Source organism: Oryctolagus cuniculus, chromosome 10, assembly GCF_051225735.1.
Source record: "Oryctolagus cuniculus isolate XC-2025 breed Fujian yellow rabbit chromosome 10, ASM5122573v1, whole genome shotgun sequence".
Classification (NCBI taxonomy): Eukaryota; Metazoa; Chordata; class Mammalia; order Lagomorpha; family Leporidae; genus Oryctolagus; species Oryctolagus cuniculus.
Genome location: NC_142876.1, coordinates 115,506,148 through 115,533,401, shown reverse-complemented (window position 1 = coordinate 115,533,401; position 27,254 = coordinate 115,506,148). Strand labels below are relative to the sequence as shown.

The window sequence follows — 27,254 nt, the reverse complement described above, 5'->3', positions numbered from 1 at the left end:
GGACCGCGGTGCATTTGCCCTGATGTCTGTGGGGCAGTGGCATTGGGAGGGGAGACCTGGGGCCTGGAGGGAAGAGTAGGTTCTGGGACCCCAGAACTTTCTTTTCACCTCTGAATGGGATGGGTTTCCACAGCACTGCCTGACTGTACAGGCAGCCTTGGACTCGAGGAAAGAAGGACAAGGGAGGGCACCTGGGCCCCAGGTCCCGCGCTGCCCCCTCTCCCTGAGTGGCCCTGGACAGGCTGCTGCCTCTCTCTGCATTTGTCTGCTGATGCAGAATTAGGGAGTCGGGCTGAGGCTCCTCCAGCTCTAGGCACCTGGGATACCTTCCACTAAATGTCCCGGGCCCCTGCCCTGCTTCTGTCACAGTCACACTACAAGGATGGGGGTGATGAGCCCACTTCCCAGATGGATAAACCGAGGTTACAGAAGTGCAGGGACTTGCCTGAGATCATGCAGCAAACAAGCTGTCCTTTCAGGACATAAGCTTTGTGACAACAAAGAGTCTGTCTGAGTCACTGGTGTCCTCCAGCACAGAGCACAGCATCTTGCGTGTAGTAGAGGCTCCACAGACATCCACTGAGTGAATGAACAAAACAGTGCAGTTGGGACTTGAGCCTGGGCCTGAGTGACGCAGGAGGCCTTTGCTCTTTCTAACATTCCACACCGTCTCTGGGTAGACCAGTTGGAAATACCTGGATTGCGCTTTTGAAGGAGAAATGGAGAACAGCAATGCTCTGACAGCAATAATCAGGGGAGGAAGGAAGTGACAGCTCACGGTGATGAGGAGGCGAGGCCCAGCCTCAGAAAAGATGGGAGGCCTTGCAGAGGAGGTAGAACCAGAACACGACTGTTTGGGGGCCCTGCTGGGTGCTGCAGTGAGCGCCGGTGACAGTTGCTGCATAACTGTGGGTAAGCGTCCCTCTGAGGACCACTGCGGCCCTGAGACCACTTTCGCGCAGGATTCTCTGGACTGTTCTGCTCTCTCTTCCTTCCTGGCAAAACCATCAGGGAGCACCCCCCCCCCCACCCCGCCAAATGCACACATAACTTGTACTTAGAAACTGAATGAATGCGCCACCGTTGATCCACATATTAAGTGCCAGGAAGGCTGCCTTTATTTTTTTACATAATGAAAAAGCATGAGTAGTAGCAGTTCCTTCCTGCACCCCAGTGGTTTGGCTCAGCTCCTCCCCTCCCACCTCAGCAGACCGATTGCGCAGCCCCCACTGCAGGCTGCCAGGAAGTGCAGCAGAGTCCCCAGTTCGAGAGCCCTGGCCGGGGGTCCAGAGGTCTGGCTGGGACCCTGGGCTTGCCCTCTTGTGAACAGCCTGAGCTGGGTTTGGTCCCTGCCCTGGTTCTTGGTTCCTGCCTTGGTTGTAGTCCCCACCAGCTTCCTGCACATACTCAGAGGCCATGGGGTGTGCACGGGGTGGGGGGTGGGAGGTGCACCCTGAACCAACTGCTGAGGGCAGGCTGGGCCTCCAGAATGGGCGTCCTGGGCAGCACCTGGCGGCCGAGGCAGGCCTGTGGATCTGGGCCTCCCCCTGCAGCCACCCTTCCTCTGGGTTCCTCTCCCTTCACCATGGTATCAGTAAGTCTAACGACAGCAGCTCAGCTCACCTGGCACCTCCTGTGAGTCACCGCTGCATGCTCTGCATGGGCTGACTCACTCAGTCCTCACAACCACCTTACTCAGGAGGTGTCGTTGTACCACCATGCCCACTTTACAGGTAAGAACACTGAGGCATCATTTGGAAACTCACCAGAGACCAGGATCTGAGAGTGGGCAGCTGGTTTCCCTCTGGTGATCTCTCCTTTCCCTCTGATACGTGGCCCCGTGATTGCTCCAGTCACTGCTATGTTTTCCCTGGGCCCTGTCCTGCTACCCTCACCGCCACTCTTCTTGCTGTTCTCATGACAACAGGGGACTCTGGAAAGATTTTGGAAAAAATGTAATTAAAAGACAAGTTTACTTTGGAGCAAGAAAACTTGGAAATCCACGTAGAATGTCTTCATGATGCACATTCTTGGCCTCCCCCGCAAACCCGCCATGTGGGTCTTCTCTTTGTTGCTCTCCCTTTATGCTGCCCACCCTGGGGCTTCCTGCTCATGCTCCTTGGAGTTCTCTCCCCACTCCTCTTGAGGCCACCTTTCCCGGGACTGCTCCCTTCTGTTTCTGTCACCCCTGCGGCACGGTTTCTTCCCTGCCCGCACCCCAGCCCTGCTACTCCTCTCCTCTTATCAGTGTTTCCTCCTCTTCCATCCCTGACATTCCTTCCTCACTGCGTGGGTTTCTAAAACCTTACGATGCTTCCCCAGGGGAGACCAAGCCTGCCCAGCAGCACCACCACCTCCCCCCACCCTCCACCCCTGGAGAATCTGGGCAGCCGGGACTGATCCAGCTGATGGAGGGTGGCTGGGAAAGGTGTGACGGGATGTCCCAGGCCAGGTCAGACAAGAGGCTGTGGCTCCCACCTGGTGCCGCTGGGACACTTGTGCTTGGAGGAGCTCTGAGCCCCTTGCAAGGGGTTTAACTGCACTGGGGCCACCACGCTGCAAGGAAACCCAGGCCACGTGGGGACACCATGGGTAGGCACTCTAGGGTGACAGTGCCAGCTAAGCCTAGCCTCTGAGTCATCGCAGCCCAGGTGCTGGACACCAAAGGAAGAAGCCTGCAGATGTCTCCACCCCGACCCCATCCCAGGATCTGAGTCTTCCCAGCTGAGGTCGCAGACATTGTGGAGCAGAGACCTCCCCTCTGTGCCCAAATCCCTGACCCCTGGGCTTCACAACCATAGTACGCAGCGGTGGTTTCCTGCCAGGTACGTTTAGAGCAGCCTGTTATGCAGCCGTAGATAACGGAAACGCCTCTTCTTCCTCGCCTGCCTTCGGGGAGGGGCAGGGGGGTTCCTGGGCCCATGCCCTGCCCTTGGAACTGGCCTTGTTGGCTGAGCCTCTGGTCCTCAGCACTGTCATCTCTGCCTCTGCTGTCAGCAACTACAGCCCCGTCATCGTCGGAGCAGGGGCATCCTGGCTGTGCAGCTGTCAACGTGAGCACAGGCAGGAGTGATTCACGACTCTGCTGCCGGGGAGACTCCCTGCCTCGGCAGGAGCTCACAGCTCTTAAGACAAGTTCTGAAGTCAGCAGACTGTTTGCCGAGCTACCCCCACTCACTCCGGTCCCCTGGGCCTGTGCTCTGCTCACTAAAGTGATTAATAATTCAGGATTCATCCAAAGCGGGGATGTGAATCATGGAGGGTCTGAGAAATAGGAATAAGTGATAACGGTACCCCTCGGCCTTTGTGGACGGGGCTGTCCAGAGAGATCTGGGTTCAAATGCCAGTTATGCCACTTCAGGCTATATGACCTTGGGCACCTGAACTGCCGCATCCTCTTAGATGGCGCTCACTTCCCAGCTTGCAGAACTGTTGGGGGTTCAGGGGCACACTTTCCTTGCAGCAGTGGTGCATGTTCCTGACGCCAGAGTTCGGGGAGCTTCCCTGATGGGAGGATTCCTGGGGTTTCACCTCTGAACTCCCTTTCAGAATATGAGCAAGGAGCAGAGACCTCCCCTCTGTGCCCAAATCCATCTTGTCCCTGCAAGGACAAGATGATGCTTTCCAGTGTGCAGGTGGGGGAGCCTAAGGCTTGAAGACAGAAAGTGATTTGCCTAAAGACACACAGCTGAAAACTGCAAAGCCAGGCTGCAGGCAGAGGCCACCTGCTTTCTTCCCAACACTCCTGGGCAGGGAAATGTGATCTGCACTGACCACCAGGGCCATAGTTCACTCTGTGGTTGACCAGCAAGACCCTGGTCCTCTCTGAGCTAGAGGAGAGAGCATGTGGCAAATGGACTGAGCTGACTCGGCCAGCAAAAAGCAGGCTTTATGGGGATATACAATACTTTCTCATTTTATTGTAAAAATTGATTTGCTTGAAAACATCAGCTTTTTTTTTTTTTTTTTGATAGACAACACATTTCTAGAGTTCCAAATTTCAAAGAGGTACAAACGGGATCCAATGAAAAGGGTGTCTCTGTCACCTGCCGCCAGCCACAGGATTCCTGTTCTGGAGGGGACCAGTGTTGCCATGAGAGATGGATAATCTTCCACTAATCTGAGCAAACATGTCTGCTTCTCACTTAACCATGCAACTTGGAAACGGCGTCCTGTTGGGACACAAGGAATGCCTCTTCCTTTTACGGCTGTGTAGAGCTCTGTTGGATGGACTGCGCATGGACACACACACTTTCCCTTCTCGTTCCCACGGAGGACGCAGCTCCGACTTCAGAGGTCAGGAGCTCCCTGTCCGTCCCTGGGCTGGGCTGTTCCTCCTCACAGCCCTGGGACCTGAAGAGCGCCACAGCTTTGCCTGGAGGAGGGCAAAGCCGGCTGATGGACACATGGGGACCAGCCCTGCCCTCTCTGGGCCCTCCTCTAGTGAAGGCCCTCACGGGGCAGGGCTCGAGCTCCAGCGGAGGGGCCTGGGGTTCTCTGGCTTTTTCAGACCTGAGGCCAGGGGGCATTCGCTCATTCGTTGGCTGACTCATCCATTCATTTACTCAGACACTTATTCACATCATCAATTGTCAATTGTCAATTCACTTCATCAACTGTCATTTATTTATTTATTCAGTGGTCAATTCACTAATTCACTATTTACTTATTTACACATTCCTTCCCGCCTCTATCCACTCATTAATTCAAGAATTAACTCATCTGTTCATTGATTCACCGGCAGATTCGTTAACTCACTCAGCCATACACCCATTTATTCATTCCCCTATTCACTCATTCATTCATTCATTCGCTAATTCATGGAGATTTGAGTTATTTGGCTGAGCTGGAGACCCCTTGGATGTTAGTGGTGGACAGGGCGGCCCAGGCTCCTTGGGGGTCCCACCCCCCGCAGTCCGGCTCTCGGTGCCCGCCCCCCGCGCCGCCCCCCGCGCCGGGGAAAGCGCGCGCTGTCGGGGAGCGGCGCTGCTCAACCGCGGCTCGGAAGCCGGAGCCGAGCGCCTGGCGGCGGCCCATGCCCGCGGCGCCCTGGGCCCGCGGCCCTCCCCAGCGCTGCGCTGCGCCGCCCGGCCCGGCGGGGGCGGGGCCGGGGCCGGGCTGGCGAGGCCGGGCCGGGCCGCAGGGCGGCCGCGGGGATGCGGGGCTGGCGGAGGAACCTCGCGCTCTGCCTGCAGCGGCTGCCGGACGAAGGTAGGACGCGGCCGCTGCCCGGCCGGGGAGCCCCCGCGCGGCGTGGGGCGCGGAGGGCGGACGCCGGGCTGAGCGGGCCAGGGGGCGCACACGCCGCGGGGCGCCCGGGGAGTGTCCGCGCTGGAGGCGCAGGCTGGCGGCTGCACCTGAGGCGCGGGAGGGCGAGCGTCCACCGCGGGGGAGCTTGAGGGTCAGCGCAGGACACAGGGCGCGGAGCGGAGCCTGGTCCCGCGAAGCCTGCAGGGCGCTCCACAGGACGCGCGGAGGTGGGACCCGAGCAGGGCGACCTCCAGGGGCTGGAGCGAAGGGGTCTGAAGTCCTGAGGTCGCACTCCCGGGCCGGCCCTGAGAGCACGGCCCCCGGAGCGAGCCCGGGCGAGTGCTGCGGCCACGTGCCTCCTCCCTCCCTTTCTGCCGGCCGGCTTGGGGCCGTGCCGCCGCTCACCGTGGGGGTCCCACGCTGCGGTCCCTCGCTCCCAACTTTGCTGCGCACGCCGGGTGGCACCCCTGGGCAGACCCCGGAGTCCGCGGTGGCTCAAAGTTACCGAGAGGCCGGTGTGTGCGCGGGGGTGGGGGCGGCTCTGCCGCACCGCCCCCTGCCCGGGCCTGCCCCTGCCGCAGCGCTGCGGCGCCGCCCCCTCGGCTGCTCCAGTCCGGTACCTGCGGTCGCGACCGCTTGCAGGGGAGGGGCAGGAAGGAGGCCCCGCGCCCGGGTCTTGCCTCTGCTGAGCAAAGTTCGGATTTGGTGCTAATTAGGAATTGCCTGAGCGGCGAGCCGTGGGCGGGGTGAGACCGGAACGGCGGCTGCCCACCCTGTGCTCACTTGTGGGGCAGTAATGGCTGAGGACCCGGCCCCCACCGGCCTCTGCTTCAGCCTCCTCCAGCACGCCCTGGGAGGACGCTATTGTTCTTTCCACTTCACAGGTGAGGCCGCAGAGGCGTCCCCAGAGGCGAAGCCCCTTTCCAAGGTCACGGGGCCGGTAGGTGGTAGAGCTGCCTGTGAACCTGGAGCTACCTGACCAGAGAGCTCTTGGTAGCTTCCAGGCCGCTGGCATTGGCTGCTTCCAGACTGCTCCAGGCTCCTGAGTGGAGCATGGTGGGATGGCCCTAGGAGAGCTGGTCCCGTCCTTGCAGGCTGTGGGGTTCTGCAGCCAGGGCCCTGGCAGGCCCAGAGCCATGCCTAATCCTGGGGCAGACCCTTACCGCTCCCCTGACCTGGTGGACACAGCAGCTTTAGGGCACACAAGGTGCTGGGTCTTTTCCCTGAGGTTGAGGGAGGAGGCAGGAGGATAATCTGCCAACCAGTGGAAGGGGAGGAGGTGGTGTTGCAGAAGTGCCTCTCCTCCATGGAGCACCCAGAGGAGCAGTGCCCACCACCAGCCTCCAGTCTGGGTGTGGCCCTTCAGAAAGCAGAGCAGCTCTTGGACAAGTCCTTTCCCGCTTCGAGGCTCATTTGCTGTCTTGGTGAAGGGAGGGCCCAGCACCTGTCCTGCTGGGGCTGTAGTGTGTTGGTCTCAGTGCAGCACACAGCCCAGAGCATGTTGGAAGTGGCGGCTGTAATGGCTCCAGAGGGTGTTGCTCTCTTGCCTGATGCGTGTGAGTGGGGCCAGGGCATGCGTGAAGCTTGTGGGTAGCATGTGCGTGTGCACAGGGCACCTGTGTGACGTGTTTGAAGCTTGGGAATCTTGGGACGCCTATAACCTCCTAGCCCACTGCTAGCCATATCTCCTGGGGGGAGGCTGCTGCTCTCTTCCTCAATGTCAGGAGGTGCCCAGCACTTGAATTTTCCTTGGAAAATCTTGCTTGGGATCAGTCCTTCAGCTCAGCACTAAATCAGAGGGTGGCGGGTACATCCGCCTGCACCAGCAGGAAATTACTACTTTAGAAAGACAAAATCTCCGGCTTTCTCCAGGCCACAGGAAGATTGCTTCTCGTGGGCTGGGTCGCAAATGAGAGGCTCTGAGCTGTGGGTCCAGCTGGACAAGAGGCTTGTGGTGGGAGGTCAGCCAGCCTGAGCATGACGGAGGTGTAGAGACACGGACCTGGCATCTCTTGGAGAAGAGCTCCAGCCAGTGAGGGGGGTTTTGACGGCTGTGTTGTGTACTTTTAAGCCTTGGAGAAGCGTGGGCTTAGGACACCAGACCCATGTTTCCCCGAGGCCCCTCTGAGGGGCCTCCCCAACTGTGTGTTCTTGGGCATGCTTCTTAATTTTTTCTGAGCTTTCTGAGTTTTCTTTTTTAGACCAGCAAAGTGAGAAAGGCAGTCCTGCAGGGTGGTCGTGCACAGTCAGCACTGACATGTCCTAGCACATAGTAGGTACTCAGGAAGTACTAATCCTGGTCTTCCTTTCTTGATTGCTATATCCAGGTTAGCTCCAGTGGGTGGAGCACTCAGGACTCAAGAGTGGATTTCTGGCTTCCGAGTGGCCAGCGTGAGGCTCTCTACTGCTAGGGTTGGGGGAATCCAGCAGGGCTGTGTCTGCCCTGTGACTACTTGAATCCATGGCCTGTCCTTACCCAGGGGAGTTGGCCAAGAGTGTGTCATACCCAATGTAGACTGACACAGCTCACATGTCAACATCATTTTTGGTTTTAGAATTTCAAGCATCTCTCCTAGAGAGACACATGCAGTCGCTGGGATTTGGGACTTCGTGACTTCTTTCGCGATGCTTTTGAGTGGAGAGAAGACTTTGTGTTCCAGTCAGCTTCACCCTAATGATGAAGGGCCTGTAGACGGTGATGTGTTTTCTTCCGTTCACTGCAGCAAATGCTTCCAGAGGCTACCCTCCCTCCACCCAGGCCCTGGCTGGTTTCTCTGCACAATCAGAAAAATAAAAAGCCGGTCCTTAGCCTCAGTTGCCTCCAGTACTTCAGATGACAGAAGTTTAAGGTCCCCAGTGCCTAGGGAAGGTGGAGCTGCAGGCAGCAGCAGATTCCTGTCAGGGAGGCTGCTCAGAGGAAGAGGTGCTGCGACCCCGTTGAGAAGGTCAGATGTCCACTGCAGGTTCTTCCCATGGCGTGGCCTGATTAACTCTCCTTTCTGCTCTCCAATAGACTCTCAAATGTTAGCCGGAAGGGTTATTAGAAGTCATCATATCCAATCCTCCTAATCGGGAGGTGGAGAAACAGAAGCAGGGAGAAAGAAGCAGCTTTTTAAAAAAACATTTATTTATTTGTTTGAAGGGCAGTTATGGGGGAAGAGGGGAAGGGGAGAGAGAGAGAGAAAGAGAATATGAATTTTCTGTCCACTGGCTCAGTCACCAAATGGCCGCAATGCAATGGCCAGAACTTGGTCTATTTGAAGTCAGGAGCCGGGAGCTTTTTCTGGACCTCTCACATGGGTGCAGGGGCCCAAGCACTTGGGTCATCTTCTGCTGCTTTCTCAGACACATTAACAAGGAGCTGGATCAGAAGTAGAGCAGCAGGGACTGGAACCATATGGGATGCCAGCACTGCAGGTGAGGTCTTTACCTACTACACCACAGCACCCGCACCAAAAAGCTGCTTTTTTTATTCACTCCAAAAATACTTATTGGACCCTCTTAATGGGTACTCAGGATTTGTTCATGAACAAGACAAAGATCTTGCTAAAACCAAGTGCACATTCTCGAGAGAGAGACAAAGAACAAGTAAAGAAATAAACGTGAATGGGATAGTTTCAGAGTTATCAATGATAGGAAGACCACAGGGAGAACAGGGAGATGGAGTAGAGAGTCCTGGACAAGGGGCTTCCTTAGATAGGGTGGTCTGGGAGGGTCAGGGACAGCCTCTCTGAGAAGGTGGCTTTTGAGCTGGGGCTGAAGAAAGGGAAGGCCCAGCCATAACAATTGCAGAAGGAAGCACAGCGCAGGTGAGGGAACAGCAGGTACAAAGAAACGCCTCAGTCCACAGGGCATCATGTGGGGAGACCAGCTTGACCTGTTGGAGGAAGAAAGGAGCGAGGGAGATGGAGTGTGATGAGTGATAAGGTTGGGGGAGACATGAAAGACCAGATTGCAGTAGGGCCCTGACTGCTGAGGGGAGGACTCTGGGTTTTCTCCTGTGGTGGGGCCTTGACCAAGGGCTTGGGCTGCCTTCAGAGATTAATAAGGTTTGAGTGATGTGGGTGGTGGTAAGGAGAGGCATGGCAGGCAGAGGAATGGCAGGAGTGAAAGCCGGGAGATGAGGCCGCCAAAGGAGGTAGGTGGGGACCAAAGGCATCCAGTGCAGCTTGTGGGCGCTGTCCAAGGTGCTGATGGTTGCATCCTGGGCCTGTGTGTATGAACCAGTTAGAGCACCGTCTGTGTGTGTGTGTGTGTGTGTGTGTGTCTCCCCATGGTACCTCGCTGGCTGATATGTCCCTGTGCCGGTTACCTAGGAGACAACAGGAAGACGATAGGGTGGGATTTGATTGGCTACTCAGTCCTGCTGCTCATCTCTCTGTCAGAACCACAGGCAGAGGTTACAAATGGTCCATGCACGCGTGCCAGATGCCGGAAGGGGAGACATGAATGTTAGCTGCCCCGGGTCCTCTGTGTGTGTGTGTGTGTGTGTGTGTGTGTGTGTGTTTGCCAATGAGTGCACGGACACATCTCGAACAAAGCGGCATCTGGAGCTAATGTGCTTCCTGCTGTGTAACATCTGCTCATTGCCTTAAATCAGGTAGTGGGGGCCTGGATAAATTTAAGAAGAATTAGCCAGACTTGGGAAGGGATCTTTTGTTTGGTTTTAATAACTGCGGTGTCAACACCCAAGCTGATTTTAAATGTCTCCTTATGCCTCCAAAAATGCAAATGAAGCTTTGAATGGCGGAAGTTGCTTCCCATGACGCAGACCATGATGTCAGTGTACATAATCACCTTCCACCCCCACCCCAGCCGGGGAGAGCGGTGTAAGATTGTAGAGCTGCAGCTTTCCTCCCTTCTCCTTCTTCAGAATAATGGTATCTCTTTGCCTCCTGCTTTGTGGATAAAAGGGCAAGGAATCTGCACTCTAATTTTTCTTAGATAAGTGGTGAGGAAACACACAGCCCATCTAAGTGATTCCTCTGCGGTTGACTTTCTAAACAAAAAATTTTCAACCAAAAAGCAAAACCCAGCTTCAGGGCTACAGGATATTTAGTGGTTGGGGTCTTTCTTCCCCTGCTTCTGCCTTCCATTCTGCAGGGATTGGCAGCTGATGCAGTTGGCAAGGAAGGAAAGGAGGGTTTCCCTTCTCACACTTGGCATCTCTGTCCAGGGTTCTGGTTTTAATGTGCCAGGGATGAACCTTTTCTGCCTCTCCTTTGTCATCCTTGTGAGGATTCTCCTCTCCCCGCTGTTGGTAAAATCTAGCTCCTCTCTTTCCATGTCTCCATTACTAGTGGGCACAGTTGTTTTATTGGAAACACACATCAGGGGGTGGTTTCCATCAGTTTACATGGTTTACATCATGCTCCATTACTTTCATTAGTGCACCACACTGAGCAGCCTACATGCACAGGGCAAGAGGCCCCAAAGATGAGTGAAGGGGCCCCAAGGCCTTTCCACTCACTGTACCCTCTGCGGGACTGATTGTCCTCCTGTTCACTCACTCACTTCCTTTAGGTCCATGTAGCAGTCTCCTCCCCAGAGAGGGATTCCATGTCCATCCCATGTAAAATAGCAGTGCTTTAGCCCTGCAACTTTCCTCTTCCCCCAGCCCTGTGCATTGCTTGGCTGTGTGACCTGCTTTCCATTCCCCTTGTGTGTGAGCGCCACGAGGACTGCAAATGTCTCTCTTTTATTCCCCTGCTGTAAGTAGCACATTGTGTCATACACAGTAGTTGCTCAGTAAACATGTATGGGCTGACGGAGTGCAATGGGGCTGGAGGGTGGGGTTGAACCAAATAGTGTTGGTCTTACAGGAATCCTGGCTCAGCTCACCACGTTCTCTGATTTTTCTAGAGATGCTGTAAACCCAGAGTTTACCATATTGTCACTCAACTTTATAATATTAACCACCAATTCAGACTAACAAAAAACCCGAGGTCAAACAGCATAGCCTTGGAGCTAGATTCAGCCCTGGAACTTCTGGTATTCAGGGCCTCTCACAGCTACAGTAAACTTTTCTTCCCTTCTTGATGCCACCAGAGGGCTTTTTTGGCCCAGTTTTTTTGGACAACATTGTGGTTTCATGTCTTCAGCTGGGAGGAGCATGTTAGTCAAATGGCAGCACCACTGTGGCTATATTGCCTTGGTCCTGGAGAAGGATGCTAGTCAGATGGTGGCAACAGTATGGCTCCATGTCCTCAGTATTGGAAGAGTATGCTAGTCAGATGGCAACAGCACTGTGGCTGTATGGCCTTGGTTCAGGAGAGGGATTCCAGGCAGATGGCTCCATGTCCTCAGTGTTAGAGGAGTATGCTAGTCAGATGGAAGCAGCATTGTGGCTTTGTGGACTCTGTCCACATTAGATGGTAGCAGCACTGTGGCTCCATGTCTTCTGTCTAGGAGGATGATGCTTGTCAGGAGCCAGGACCACTGGAGTGGGTTAGGGGGAACCCAGACCGCAGACGGGAACCTGGAAGTGGCAGCCTCATCCCACTATGAGCTGGGGAAAGCATCGCCTGTTGCCAGAGCTCCAAGTCTGGCACCTGACGCTCGTGCCAGCGGAAGGAGACCATCCTGTGTGGACAGCTAGCCCTGGGCTCACAGCCCGTGGGGTGACCTGGGCAAGACCCGCCCTCATTGAGCTCCTTCTTTCGATAGAGTGAGGCCATAGGCAGTGTTCAATGACCTCCTGCCTCCTTTCCTTCACTGTCTTTTGCCAGCTGGAGAGAGTAGCCAGTGGCAGAACATGGGTCTTTTTTGACTGCCAGGGAGCCTCCCAGGATGGGAGCTATGGAGCCCCTGAGCCCCAGACGGCTCCATGGATCGTCGGCCTCTCAGGGCCCTTCGTCTGCATGGTCCTCCATGTCCCTGTTTCTCTGAGACTTCCCAGGTCCCAGCCTGGGAGCCTCTAGATCAGGCCTGAGTGGAGGGGGAGAGACATAGCCCTGGGGAGCTGCCAAGAACCTCTGGCTGGCAGGTCATGCTTTACTGGGTGTTATAGTTGTGTTAAGTTATCCATTCGATCAGCACACCTGTGGGCCTGACATGGGGCACACACAGTGGTGAAGTAGACAGATGAGGTCCCTGATCTTACAGAGCATGCAGGTGTGGACGCTGACACCTGGTGGGCCTCTGCCTCTGTCCTTTGCTTTGTGCCTCCTGAACACCAGGTACTTGGATCTCCCTTGGACGTCTCCAGACATCTTGTCTGCCTCAGTTTACTTCCTTGTGAGGTCTTTAGCCTTGAATGGCTCCAGTCCTCGAGCTTCCTCAGGCCACATAGCACTGGGAGGTGGAGGCCCACAGCTTGCTTAAAAAGCAGACTGGAGTGGGCTGGTGCTGTGGTGTAGCAGGTAGAGCCGCAGCCTGCAGTGCCCGCATCCCATATGGGCACAGGTTCGAGTCCCGGCTCCTTCACTTCCCATCCAGCTCTCTGCTGTGGCCTGGGAAAGAGGTAGAAGATGGCCCGAGTCTTTGGGCCTCTGCACCCATGGGGGAGACCCAGAAGAAGCTCCTGGCTCCTGGCTTTGGATCAGTTCAGCTCTGGTCGTTGCAGCCAATTGGGGAGTGAACTAGCGGATGGAAGATTCTCTCTCTCTCTCTCTCTCTCTCTCTCTCTGCCTGTACTTCTCTCGGTGTGTAACTCTGACTTTCAAATAAATAAATAAATCTTAAAAAAAAAAAAAAGCAGGCTGGAAAGGAAGGCTGTTCCCCAGGCTCCCTTCCAGGAAGCTTAGTGAGTCCAGAGCATGAGCGGGAAATGCTTATTCCTTATCTCATTTGTTCTTCCACCCCCATTGTGTGCCAGGTTCTTCTCTTACACCATTTCATTTTATCTTCCCAGAACTTCCCGGAAACCTAGCCTCTTGCAGATCTCATTATCTCCATCTCACAGCGGGGAACTTGAGACACAGAGAGGTTAAGTCACTTGCCCATGAATGCACTGCTGGGAAGTGGCAGAGCCGAGGCTGTGTGGCTCTGGGCAGCTTCTTTGAGGGGGTAGGGGATGGGATCGGGCACTAGGAGAGGGAGCAGGGAGTCTTTCTGAGGCTGGGGAGTTGGAGTTGACCTCTGACCTGAGTTTTTTTTAAATTTATTTATTCATTTGAAAGATTTACACAGAGAGAGGAGAGGCAGGGAGAGAGAGAGGTCCTCCATCCACTGATTCACTCCCCAGTTGGCCACAACAGTTGCAGCTGCGCTGATCTGAAGTCAGGAGCCAGGGGTTTCCTCCGGGTCTCCCATGCAGGTGCAGGGGTCCAAGGACTTGGACCATCTTCTACTGCTTTCCCAGGCCATGGCAGAGAGCTGGATCGAAAGAGGAACAGGCGGGACTAGAACCGGTGCCCATATGGGATGCCGGCACTACAGGCGGCAGCTTTACCCACTATGCCACAGTGCCAGCCCCCTGAGTTTAAGATTAAGTCAGAGTTGGCTAGGAAGGAAAGAGCTGGGAAAGGCATTTAAGGCAGAGGGGTTGGCGTGTGTGCAAAGGCTCCAAGAGGGGATGAATGTGACGTGACCGTGCTGGCATGGGGAGGCTGTGGCCTGCTGGCTGCAGGGCTGTGCATGTGGGACATGAGTCTGCCCAGTTGAGGCGGAGCCAGACTGTTGAGGGCAGAGGTGGCCTCAGAGGTGGCTCACAGGTATGGGTCTGCTTTGATCCTCACAGTGGCCTAGAAAATTAATTACTAACAAGCTCACATGGAGGGAAATTTCAGATTGTAAAAGAAATTTATAGATTTGGATCTTTCTTCAGAGATATGACGACTCTGGGCTTGTACTATGCTGTCCCTGGTGGGCCACATAGCCACACTCCCCCACCCCCAGCCCTTTTAGCCACCTACTCACCTGCTCAGCCCTCAGAGGCATCTGTGTTTGAGGACTTAAGGAATTTGAACTTCGTCCTCTGAAAGGTTTTCAAGCAAGAGAGTGACATCTTTAGAAAGCTCCCTCTCACTACAGAAGGGGTGGGAGGTAGGTAGAGGCCATGCAGACCCCTGGAATGCCCATCCCAGCCATGCTGGGGGCATTTGTTTCAGCACATCCCACTGCCTTCTTCACACACTTTCTACTCCTTGTCACAGCCCTGTGGGCCTGGGTCATCAGCCTTATCAGATGCCTGAAGGGAATACTGGAAACCTTTAAACTTTTAACTTTATGGTAGAAGTTTAATATGCTGGAAAAAAAAAAAACCTGAACAAACCAACCAAAAAACAACAACAACAACAACAACAACAACAACCTGTTGGCAAGGCTCAGAGACAAGAGCATGCTTCACAGATAGAGTACCCAGCTCTCCTGCAGATCAATTAGAAGAGATAAGCAGTGGGGAGGGAGGGGTGGATCTGGCGAGAAGCTGTTAGGTGTCTGGCAACCTCCTCAGCTCACCAGCTGTTGGATTAGCACAAGGAGAAGGCTCACAGAAGGGACAGAGCATTGTCAGCCTGAAGGGGGAATTGGTGGCAGGTGCTGTTGGTGACATGGGACTGTAAGGGTGGGGGGTGGAGGAGTGGGCAAAGCTGATGTGGGCAGGAAGCAGGTGGAGGGGATTTCGCCCAGTCACTACTTTCCCGAGTACCCACTCTAGAGACCTCTTTAGCACAGGTGCACAAAGCAACATGGACAAGGACTTGGCGTTGCTGTTCATGAAAATGTGAGAAAATACTCACTGTGCATCTGCAGGGGGCTGGCCTGAGAACTCAGGGCCTCCTGATTCAGATTAAAACAACCACAAAGCACGCTGTGAGGACTCTTTCTCCAACCTCTGTCTTCCATCTGCACAGGCCCCAGCGTTCCTAGGGTCCATAACCACATTCTAGAAATTCCTCCCATGCTTCTGTGAGCTCCTGTGAATATGCATCTTCCCCATTTCTATATAAATGGTGGCATACGACTTGCGTCATGGGGTTTACTCTTTTGCTGTGAGCTGTGTTGCATAAGAGAAGTAACTGAAACATTTGCCACATGAAGAGATCACCAATGCATCTGTCCCCGGCATCAGCAGTAGCATGTGCTCAATGCCGTGTGACTCTTCAGAATGCCTGTTTTCACTTGTACTCCTTTTTTTTTTTTTTTTAAAGATTTGTTTTATTTATTTGGAAAGAAGAGTTACAGAGGGAGAGGGAGAAAGAGAGAGAGCAGGGCGGCGGGGGTGGGGGTGGGGGTGGGGATCTTCCATTCTCTGGTTCACTCCCTTGGTCCCAACAGCTGAGACTGGGCCAGGCTAGAAGCAGGAGCCTGGACATCCATCCGGGTCTCCCACGTAGGTGGCAAGGAGCCAAGCACTTGGGCCGTCCTCTACTATTTTCCCAGGCTCACTAGCCAGGAGCTGTATTGGAAGTGGAGCAGACAGGACTTGAACTGGTGCACATCTGGGATGCTGTGCCATAGCACCGGCCCCTTTGTAGTACCTCTTTTTTTTTTTTTTTTTTTTTTTACAGGCAGAGTGGACAGTGAGAGAGAGAGACAGAGAGAAAGGTTTTCCTTTGCCGTTGGTTCACCCTCCAATGGCTGCCGAGGCAGGCACGCTGTGGCCAGCGCACCGCGCTGAACCGAAGGCAGGAGCCAGGTGCTTCTCCTGGTCTCCCATGGGGTGCAGGGCCCAAGCACTTGGGCCATCCTCCACCACACTCCCGGCGCCACACAGCAGAGAGCTGGTCTGGAAGAGGGGCAACCGGGAAAGAATCTGGCGTATCGACCGGGACTAGAACCTGGTGTGCCGGCGCTGCAGGCAGAGGATTAGCCTATTGAGCTGCGGCGCCGGCCTGTAGTACCTCTTAAGATTTAATTCGGGCTGGTGCCGTGGCTCAATAGGCTAATCCTCCACCTAGCAGCACTGGCACACCGGGTTCTAGTCCTGGTCGGTACGCCAGATTCTTTCCCGGTTGCCCCTCTTCCAGACCAGCTCTGTGCTGTGGCCCGGGAATGCAGTGGAGGATGGCCCAGGTGCTTGGGCCCTGCACCCCATGGGAGACCAGGAGAAGCACCTGGCTCCTGCCTTTGGATCAGCGCGGTGCGCTGGCCGCAGCACATCGGCTGTGACGGCCATTGGAGGGTGAACCAACGGCAAAAGGAAGACCTTCCTCTCTGTCTCTCTCTCTCTCACTGTCCACTCTGCCTGTCAAAAAAAAAAAAAAAAAGATTTAATTCGGCAAAAAGGATAAAGATGTGAGACAGTTACTTGGTTCCCAGTTGGTAGATAGCTTTTGTTCATCCTCATTCTGTAGGCTCAGAAGTAGAAAGAACACAGGCCCAGGGACGAGGGGTGTAGGTAGCAGAATGGGCCAGAGAACAGAACAAGGCCTGGGATGACACCCAGGATTTCCTGTCTGGGATTTCTCATGGGCCTGGGAGCTGGGGGCCTGGTTGGGGAATCCCGTGGAGGGGGTGTGCGCAAACACTGAATGAACAAGTGCTTCCCATTGCCAGTCTGCCGAGGAAATTGATTCTGGGTGAGAGACGAATTCTCCCAGGAAGCCTTCTTGCCAGGGTCCCTGGAGCCTCCAATTTACTGCCCGTCCTCTGTGCCAATGGGATTTGGCCTCAAGATTTATATCGGGGCTTATGGCAGCTAGCACTGTGGTGGTGGGGATCCTGGGGCCCGGCAGGGCAGGACCTGCTCAATGTCAGTGGCGCTGGGCCCCAGGAGGGGGAATAACTCAGTAGCCTGCTGTCCTCTTGGGCAAGACCAACTCTCCCAGTGGGTGGGAAGGGGCTCTGATGCCTGAAGACCCTTCCTCAGAGACTCCTGGGTCTGGCTCTCTTGGGAACCACGGTGCCCAGAGACCAGGAGAGTCCTCAGCCTGCGGGAATCGCCCCCTGGTTTGATGCTTTGCTTTCTGCTGTGGTTTTGTTTCTTCTAAATGGGAGCCAGCCTGAACCTGAGACTTCCTTCTAAACAGCTCTTGATTGAATGCCAGGTTTGCCAGGACCGTAGCAGTGAGTAGACCTTGTGGAGCTCCGCTCCCCAGGATCTCTCAGGCTCTGCCTGAGTTCTTCCCAGGGCTGTGCCTGCCATACCCAGGAGGTCTCCGGAGGAGCAAGATGGAAAGGCATGGAGAGCCTCTGTTGACATTTCTTCTGCCACACTTTCCCCCCTATTTTTGTGTATGCTGTGCCAATACAGAAACAAATGGACAAATCTTATATAGTATGTGCATGGACAAACTTTTTTATAGATGGGTGCAAGAGCAAAATGATTTGGGAAGCACTGCCTGCCTGCTTGTTGGGAGGATGATCATTAGAAGGTCCCTGGGCTGGATCTTGGACAGCAGGGGCAGTCAGGATTTCCTGAACACCTACCAGGTGCTAGGTGCAGGTGCACACTTTTCTATGAGGCCCAAATCCTATGAAACGATAGGAGGCAGTGATGATTAACCCCATTTTACAGATGAGGACACGGAGGCCCAGAAAGTGAAGAGACTTGCCCAGCTTAGTGCCTGAGTTGACTGGATGCAGTTCTCCTATTGGGCAGTTTCAAGTTTTTTTTTTTTTTTTTTAAGATTTATTTATTTATTTGAAAGGCAGTTACAGAGAGGCAGAGAGAGAGAGAGAGAGAGAAAGAGAGAGAGAGAATCTTCCATCCGCTTGCTCACTCCCTGAATGGTTGCCGGAGCTGGGCTGATCTGAAGCCAGGAGCTTCTTTAGGGTCTCCCACGTGGGTGCAGGGACCCAAGCACCTGGGCCATCTTCTACTGCTTTCCCAGGCCATAGCAGAGAGCTGATTGGGAAGAGGAGTAGCCGAAACTTGAACCAGTGCCCATATGGGATGCCAGCAGCAGGCGGAGGCATAGCCTACTATGACACAGTGCTGGCCCTAACTCTTCCTTTTTCTATGTTTCTGGTTTAAAAAGCAAACAAACATAGGGCTGACACTGTGGTGCAGCAGGTACAGCTACCAACTGCAGGGCCAGCATCCCATATGGGTACCAGTTCAAGTCCTGGCTGCTCTACTTCCAATCCAGCTCTCTGCTATGGCCTGGGAAAGCAGTAGAAGATGGCCCAAGTCCTTGGGCCCCTGCACCCACGTGGGAGACCCGGAGGAGCTCTTGGCTCCTGGCTTCAGATTGCCCCAGTTCCGGCCATTGTGGCCATTTGGGGGAAATTCCCCACCCCCCGTCTCTCTCTCTCTCTCTCTCTCTCTCTCTGCCTCTGCCACTGCCTCTAAGTCTGCCTTTCAAAGAAATAAAAGAAATATTTTTTCAAAAAACAAGCAAACATGTAAGACGTTTGAAACTACTTGCAGTAATTAAGCACAGGCACATCAATAACCAAAGATGCCGCCAGGGCCCCTTTCCCGCGCGGTGCCAGTACGTACTGGCAGTTCTGGCCTCCTGCTGCCCTTAGAAAACTCAGAGGAGCCTCTCAGATTCAGCACATGATCGCAGTTAGGAGGAAGACCAAGAAGAAAGCAAAGTCGTCTTCCACGAAGCCCTGCCCTGATGTGTTTCCTGGGTCATTCTGCCGCCGACTGCTCTGGTTGCCCACCTGCCACACGCACCCTCTTGGATTGTGCTGTTTCCTGGGTCTGACTTTCCAGGGTCAGCACTTCCCTGAATTGTTAACATTGCAAAGTGCCCTGTTGAGTAGCACTGGGCATGATTTTTATGCCTGCTCCCTCCTGGTTGGACATCAAGGTTGCTTCCAGCATTTTGCTTTTAGGAATAAGGCTGTGGTAAGCCTCAGCTCTCCCGTGGTTGTCATCAGCCTGTAATGCAATTCTGCACAGGCCTTTCACCTGTGGATGTTATTTCTTACACTTGTCACTCTATTTTTTTTTTTAAGATTTTATTTATTTATTTGAGAGGTAGAGTTACAGACAGTGAGAGGGAGAAACAGAGAGAAAGGTCTTCCTTATGTTGGTTCACTCCCCAAATAGCTGCATTAGCCAGAGCTGCACTGATCTGAAGGCAGGAGCCAGATGCTTCTTCCTGGTCTCCCATGTGGATGCAGGGGTCCAAACACTTGGGCCATCTTCTGCTCTCCCAGGCCACAGCAGAGAGCTGGATTAGAAGTGGAGCAGCCGGGTCTCCAACCAGTACCTACATGGGATACTGGTGCTGCAGGTAGAAGATTAACCTACTGTGCCATGGTGCCGGCCCCTATACTTGTCATTCTTAATGGCCATATAATCCCCTGGAGCTCTGCTGCTCCCTGTCCTAGGCCATTTCTCCCCCTCCACATCCTATGATGCCTCTTTGCTCCCTTTGTTTTGTTTTTCAAAGATTTATTTATTTGTTTGAAAGGCAGAGTTAGAGAGGCAGAGGCAGAGGCAGAGGCAGAGAGAGACACAGAGAGACAGAGAGAGAGAGAGAGGTCTTCCATCTGCTGTTTCATTCACCAAATGACTGCAATGGCCAGAGCTGGGCTGTTCCGAAGCCAGGAGCCAGGAGCTGCTTCCCAGTCTCCTACATGGGTTCAGGGGCCCAAGGACTTGGGCCATCTTCTACTGCTTTCCCAGGCCATAGCAGAGAGCTGATTGGGAAGAGGAGTAGCCGGAACTTGAACCAGTGCCCATATGGGATGCCAGCACTACATGCGGCGGCTTTACCCGCTATGCCACAGCGCTGGCCCTCTTTGCTCCCTTTGGAAAGATCTCCGCCCCACTTCTGCAACCCCAGCACCTGTCCTCAGGGTTGCCTCTCTGCTGCCTCTCCCCTGCCTGCCCCCAGCCCTGGTGCTGAGACCTGCAGCTCGATTCCTTCCTTCCTTCTTTCCTTCCTTCTGCCATTGTGTGTGCCGCTCTGTGCACTCAATGCTGTGGGTGCAGCACAGAACAAGGCCCAGGCTCTACCCTTTGGAGGGAGGAGATGGACCTTAAACAGTGGAATGGAGTGCTGCTAGCAAGCAAGGAAAAGGGGAGATGAGAGAGAGGATGATGTGTGGTCAGGGAGGCCCTTCTGGAGGAGGTGACGTTGGTGCTGTGTCCAGCCAAGGGAAAACCTGGCAGCAGCTTATTCCAGGTGGCAGAGACTGCAGGTGCAGAGACGCTGGGGCAAGAGTGCCCAAGGTGAGTTTAGGGGATGGAGGCCGGTGTGGCTGCTGTACTTTCAGGGAGCAAAACAGCACTGGGGTGAGGCCCAGGGAAGGAGTTCGGGTTTCTTGTGAGAATCACGGGGAACCTTTGCAGGCTTTGAAGCCGGGGCTGACCTGTAACCTGGTTTCTCACTCTTGGGGCTTTGCGCCTGCTGCCAGTTTGATGCCATCTTCCTTCCTGCTGAGCGGCCGTCCACTTGCTCATCTGTAAGATGGGAATACTCATGGTGGTCTGTTAAGCTCAGGGAGGTGGGGAGGATGAGATGCGCCGGGTGATGGTGGACGCCTGGCACGTGGTAGGTGCTGGCTGAGCTGGCTGCTGTTACTGCTCGTGGAAGAAGTGAGGGCATGGGATTTGCTTGCTGAACAGTGCTTGCCAGGGCTGCTCTCTGGCTTCCTTCAAGTCTAACTGGTGTTGTTCTCTTTAAAAAGGAAGAAGCTTCATTTATTTATTTGAAAAGCAGAGTGATAGAGAGAGACAAGGAAAGATCTTTCATCCCCTGGTTCACTCCCTACATGCCTGCAACAGCCAGGGCTGGGCCAGGCTAAAGCCAGGACCCAGAAACTCTATCCTGGTTTCCCACATGGTGGTAGGGGCCCAAGTGCTTGGGCCATCACCTGCTGCCTCCCAGCTGGGTCGGAAGCACAGTTATCTAGACATGAACCAGGCACACACCTAGCAGGGGCACAGTGCTGGCCGTAACCTGTGTCTTTTTTGCTGCACCGAACACTGGTTCTTGGACAGGTGTCCTGGAGTAGCTGGCTATGCACACCTGCAGTCCCTCTCCCCTCACCTTCCTCCCGTGGGGGTCCCTGGGCCTGTGGTTGCTTTCAGTTGTCCCCATGTGTAAAATGGGCTGAGTCTGGGCACTGAGAGAGTGTTGGCTCCAAAGCCATGAAATCAGATATCTTTAAAAAGTAGTATTTTGTCTGGAAATCTCTGTCATGTTGGGGGGTGTGTGAGCACCCTGCCTTGGTCCTGGCCCTGGAAGCTCCCCCGAGGGAGGTGGTAGGTGGTCTCTGGGGAAAGTCAAAAGCAGTTACATTGGATTCCACACTTAATTTGAAGAGAAGCCTCTGTAGGACCTGGGGGCTGGGGAGAGGAGTGCTTCCAGGGAGGTTTACGGCACTTCATGAAAGATTCACACCCAGCAGGGCTCTGCTGGTGCCGGGCTGCACACCCTGGGCTGTGTCTTGCAGCCTGGGAGGTGGGTGGTCCGGGGCTGCCAGTGGCTCCCGATGCTGAAGGACCCCTCTCTGCGCTCCCTAGGGCTGTTCCCCCCCCACCCCTCCCCTGTTTTCCTCTTGCCGATGTGCGTTTGGCAAGCGTTCCCACTGCTGCAAGCTCCTTGGTCTTGGAGCCTGCATCCCATTGCACAGAGGAGGAAGCTGAGGCTCTGAGAAGTCAGAAGCAAGCCTGGCCGGTGCCGGGGGCTCTGCGGCCCCTTCACGGTGGGCTGAGGTGGCTTCAGGGCGTCAGGAGTCCCCGTGGAGGCTTGGAGGGCACTCGGGCTGTGGTTGGGGGCGAATGGATTCTGTGCCTGGCCCCCCGTGGGGTCTGGGTCTGTCCTGCTGTGTTTTATCTTCCCTCCCAACAACAAGGGCCAGGCGAGCTAAGCGAACCGTCCTGGACTCCCCAGCAGTGAGTCCCCAAGCCAGGATTGCAGTCAGCTCCTGGTGCCACTTCTGTCCCTAGCACGTCACAGCCATCTTTGGGCCTCCTAGGGCCTCCTGGAGCTCCTACTCTCACTCGCTATGGGACCCTGGGCCGGTGACCTGACCACTCAGCCTCAGGGGCTTCGTCTGCAAATCGAGGATGACAACAGGTCCCCAGAGCGTGCCCGGGAGGATCAGGTGTTGGCCAGTGGTGTCAACGAGGCTCCAGCACCCCTTCCCTCTCAGAAAAATTCTAATTCCAGGGCGGCTCACACCATGGAGGGAATTCCGCTGGGAAGGGGCCCTCCTCGGCTCACAGGCGCTGAGGCAGAGGAGGGAGAAGGGAGCTTGGTGGAGGCTGGCGCTTGCAGATGGCAGGCGGCTAATTTATTTCCCTCTTCCTAATAAATATGCACGACGCATAAATAAAATATCCCACTTGTGCTGTTGCACCCGGATCCGGGCCGTCACAGGGAGCAGTGCAGCTCAGAAGCAGGCCTGTGTGTGCAGTGGGGCTGGCAAGGGGGTTAACGAGCTGATTATTCCTGCCTTAACCTAATTTCTCCCACATATCCTGCCGCACTCTGGATTCCCAATTAGGAGGCGCCGGGCTCCCCCTCCCCGCCTCCTGCCACCTTTTGCTCCCCTTGGAGCCGGGCAAGACCGGCACTGGTGGGCGTTGCACTAGAGGACCTTGGGGACATCTCTCGCTGTGGTTCCACCCCTAGGATGTGGTGGGGTTTGCAAAGGATCTGCTTCTGTGAGTGCTCTGGCCCCTTGGCCGGGATTCTGGCTTCCATGTAGCCCTCTGTATCCCCTCTCGCCTGCTCCTCTAATCCAACTCATTCCAGAGCCAGGAAATCAGTCACAGAGTAACTGCCACCCCTAGAACTGAAAAAAATCTAGAGAGGGGCTGAGCAACAAGGGCAGCCTCTGGAGCCAGAAAGACCCAGTTGTACTCTTGCTAAGCCTTGGACACATTACGCGTCTTCTCTGAGTCTCAGTTTCTCCCTCTGTGAAACGGGCACAGTGTTGGAATCTACCTAGTAGGGGTTGTAAGACTTGTTCATGCTTGCATTCAGCAAACTCAGCAGCTGCTCAGGGCCAGCACCACCAGAGGCCCTGGGCATATAGCGGTGAATAAGACAGACTGGGCCTTTACCCTACTGGGTCTTAAATTCGAGTTGGCCAGCTAGCCAGGCACCATGTCAACAAAGAGATGCACACTTAAATGACAGGCTGCAAATGAAAATAAATGGGCCGGCACCGCGGCTCACTAGGCTAATCCTCCGCCTTGCGGCGCAGACACACCGGGTTCTAGTCCCGGTCAGGGCGCCGGATTCTGTCCTGGTTGCCCCTCTTCCAGGCCAGCTCTCTGCTGTGGCCCGGGAGTGCAGTAGAGGATGGCCCAAGTGCTTGGGCCCTGCACCCCATGGGAGACCAGGATAAGTACCTGGCTCCTGCCATCGGATCAGCGTGGTGTGCCGGCCGCAGTGTGCTGGCCGCGGCGGCCTTTGGAGGGTGAACCAACGGCAAAGGAAGACCTTTCTCTCTCTGTCTCTCTCTCTCACTGGAAAGAAAAAAAGAAAAAAAAGAAAAGAAATGAAGCATAATAGGGGGATAGGGGGATAGAGAGGTGGGGAGACTCAGTCTCAGCCAAGGTATTCAGGGATGGCCTCTGGAATGATAGGGAGCCAGTGCAAAGAACTGCACAAGGACCAGGAACAGCCAGTGCAAAGGCCCTGGGGTGAAGACGTGCTTGGCACGTATGAAGGAGGCCAAGGGACTGGGGTCCAGTGAGGTGAAGGCGCTGATGCCTCTGGCATGGTTCCTGACGTGCACAAATACTTCTTAGCCCTTCCTTCTTCCTTCCCCGTGCCGTGGTGCTCTCTCTGGCCTGTGTTCAGACCCTTGCATCATCTAGGAGTGAGGGTCAGAGGTTTCCAGAACAGCCTAATTTAGATCCATCTGAACACGCTAAATCCTCTGACCCAGTCCTCTGCTCTCACCCCATGCCTGCCTTGCAGTCATATTTAGTACACATATCTAGCAAAGGGTTTATATCTTGCATGTATAAAGAGCTCCCACAAGTCAGTAAGAAAATGAAAAAACCAATAGAAAATTGGGCCAGAGACCCGAGCAGGTGCTTGACAAAGCAGAGCCAAGTGGCTGCTAAGCTGAGAAACAGCGTCTCTCATGGGGAAATGGAACCACAAACCACAGTGGGATTCCCGCCAGGGCTGAGAGTGGCAGGTGTCCACATGGGGGCGGAGCTATGCCACCTCACTGCTCAGGCCCAGTGGTGGGAGAGATGAGGAACAGCACAGTCGAAGGCACTGCCAGTATCTCTCCACTCCCCTACCCTGCCTCCCTGCAGCCTTGCCACTGGGTCCCTCCCTCCACCCTTTCCTGCTGCTCAGCGCTGCTCCCAAGCTCACACACACCTTGTCAGAAACAGAGGCTGGTCAGGATCCTGTCATCTGGGCCACAGCCACCTGCTTTTCCTTATCCTGGCTGAGGAGGAGGGCTGGGCATCAGCTATGAGGGACAGAAGCCCCGCCAAGCTGACCCAGGTAAGGAAGAAACGTGTCATGCTCACATTGCCTTCGGGCAAACTTGCATCCAGGAGCCCAAAGGACAATGCCAGGAGGTGGGCACTCCATCTCTGTCTTCTCTCTCTCTGGGCTGCTGGGTTTGCTTCCTGCAGGTTCTCCACACTCGAATTGTTCTACCTTCTGGTGGGGAAAGAATGCACAGATGGCACTAGCAAATGACCTGGGACCTTCTCCCCTTGGACTGTGTGGGGTCTCTGCAGCCTAAATGTGCTGCTCTGATTGGCTGCTCCTGCCTATGCCTGTCTTGGAAGCAAGGTCTACCACCTGAACCACATGGACAGAGTGGGGAGGGGCTCACCATGGAGCAAATGCGCGGTGTTGCTCCCAGAGGAGGGGGCCTGGAAGCTGCGTGGACAGAGAAAACTGATGCCTATAGTCGGGACCTCAGGTCATTTGAATCGGAGAGCAGAGACAGAGCAGATCAGCCAGGGCTCTCCAGAGAAACAGAACCAATGGGGGATCAATCTGTCTATTGTCTGCCTTTCAGTCCACCACAGATTTATCTTTCAAGGTTGATTTTAAGAAATTGGGTCACACAGTCATAGGACTGTCATTTAGGAATCTGTAGGGCAGAGGTAGGCATTGGGGTAGCAGTTCAAACACTGCCTAAGACAACCACATGCCATATCGGAGTGCTTGAGTTCAAGTCCCAGCTCTGCTTCCAGTTCCAGTTTCCTGCTAATGTGCACCCTGGGAGGCAGCACTGATGGCTCTGGTTCTTGGGTCCCCGCCACCCACGTGGGAGAAGGGGATTGCATTCCTGGCTCCCCGCTTTGGCCTGGTCCAGCCTGGCTGTTGTGGGCATTTGGGGGCGTGACCAGTAGTTGGAAGATGCCTCTCTTTTTCTTTCTCTCTGTCTTTCACATAAAGTGAAAATAAGTAAATTCAAAAAGAAAACACTGAAACGTGCAGGGCTGCCAGAGGCTCAGGCAGCGTTTCCCATGTTGCAATCTCCAGGACAGCTGCTCTGTGCTAGGACCTCAGTCTTTGCTCCCCAGGCCTCCTAGCGGTGGGACGAGGCCCACACAGGTCACAAAGGTCCGTCTGCTCTACTCCAACTCCACCGCGGGACTTGCAGACCCCTCTGCACATCCCCTCACGGCCGCATTCAGACGCACGTTTGACCGAACAGCTGGGCACGGCAGCCTGGCCAAGTCACCACCTAAGAGGAGCTGTCATGGGGAGGCAGAGGTGCTTGGCCAGCACTGTAGGGTCCCCTGAGGCAGGGAGGGGCAGGCCTAGCCACACGGGCTCAGTGGAGAGAGGAAGAGCACCTGCTGGGGCCCTGGGGCCCTGGGTGTGGTTTGGAGTCTGAGACCATGCAGAAACAAGTGTTAGCTCAGTGTCTGCTCTGGCTGCTAAAGGTGCAGTGTGATGGGGAGATGGTCCCTGCATCGAACCGGAAGTCCTGGGTTGGAGTCCGCAGCTCTGTGAATGCCCTGGTATGAAATGGTTTAGTCATGGGGCCGGCACTGTGGCACAGCAGGTTAATGCCCTGGCCTGAAGTGTCGGCATCCCATATGGGCACCAGTTTGAGACCCGGTTGCTCCACTTCTGATCCAGCTCTCTGCTGTGGCCTGGGAAAGTAGTAGAGGATGGCCCAAGTCCTTGGGCCTCTGCACCATGTGGGAGACCCAGAGGAGGCTCCTGGCTCTTGGCTTTGGATGGGTACAGCTCCAGCTGTTGCGGCCAACTGGGGAGTGAACCATCGGATGGAAGACCACTCTCTCTCTCTCTCTCTCTCTGTAACTCTGACTTTCAAATAAATAAATAAACCAAAAAAAAAAAATCAATGGTTTAGTCATTGATACCTGCCTGGAAATGAGAGGGAGCCTTGACATTGACATGGGAGAACCACGGTAATGAGTGAGGATGGCTCGCTACCCCCCACCACACTGGCACTGAAGGGGCTGCCTGTGTGGAAGGGTGCAGGGTTCTGTCTGATTCTGCCCCCAGTGGGTGCCCCCCTCCTGCACTGTTTCCCTGTTTCGGGGGGCTGCTCTAGAAATGGACAGTTAATGAAGAACAATTATATGCTTGGTGTTCAGGCAGAGCCAAGCTATGCAGAAGATTCTGGAAACTGAGGCTCAGGGAGGGAGGCCACTTTGTCCTGGTGGGTAGAGCAGGTTGGTGAAGGCAGGAGGCTAAATGCCAGCCCAGGGCCTCCTGGACCCACAGGGAAGGTTTTAGAGAACTTGGGCCTCAATTGTGTTCATTTCCAGAACCAGGCATAGACATGACCCCAGTCTGCCCCATGGCAGTAAGTGGGTGGATAAACACAAGGATGTCCCCCCAAGGTTTGCAGGACTGCATCTCAGGAACATCCTGCAAGATGTCTGTGGAAAATGGAATTAAAAGGTACTTTTTATTTTGGTTCAAAGCATTTTGCAATAGGGGTCTTCAAAAATGCATGTTATGAAAAACTGTGCATGAATCTCACATTTTTTGCAGCACCAAAATAAACTTATCTTTTAAAAAAATCAATTTTTTGACAGGCAGAGAGACATAGACACAGAGAGACAGACAGAGGGACAGACAGGGAGAAGTCCCATCCACTAGTTCACTCCCTAAATACCTACAGTAGCTAGGGCTGGGCAAATCCAAAGCCAAGAACTAGAACCCAGTCGAGGCTTCCATATGAGTGGCAGAGACCCAATTACTCGATCCACCACCTGATGCCTCCCACGT

General features: G+C 54.7%; 1 protein-coding gene across 5 annotated transcripts in view; it reads left to right on the top strand.

Moving 5' to 3' along the window:
* Window positions 1-5,009: 5,009 nt before the first annotated feature.
* The window catches only part of GRIP2 (glutamate receptor interacting protein 2), an 86,503-nt gene continuing 64,258 nt past the window's right edge, over window positions 5,010-27,254 (top strand). For all 5 annotated transcript variants that reach the window (XR_011379279.2, XR_016214428.1, XM_070050004.2 and 2 more), the window contains exon 1: window positions 5,010-5,211. Coding sequence is in view for 3 of the 5 variants with exons in the window: in XM_070050004.2 (XP_069906105.2) it covers window positions 5,157-5,211 (55 nt within the window). In the remaining 2 variants the exon portion in view is untranslated. The remainder of the gene's footprint in view (window positions 5,212-27,254) is intronic.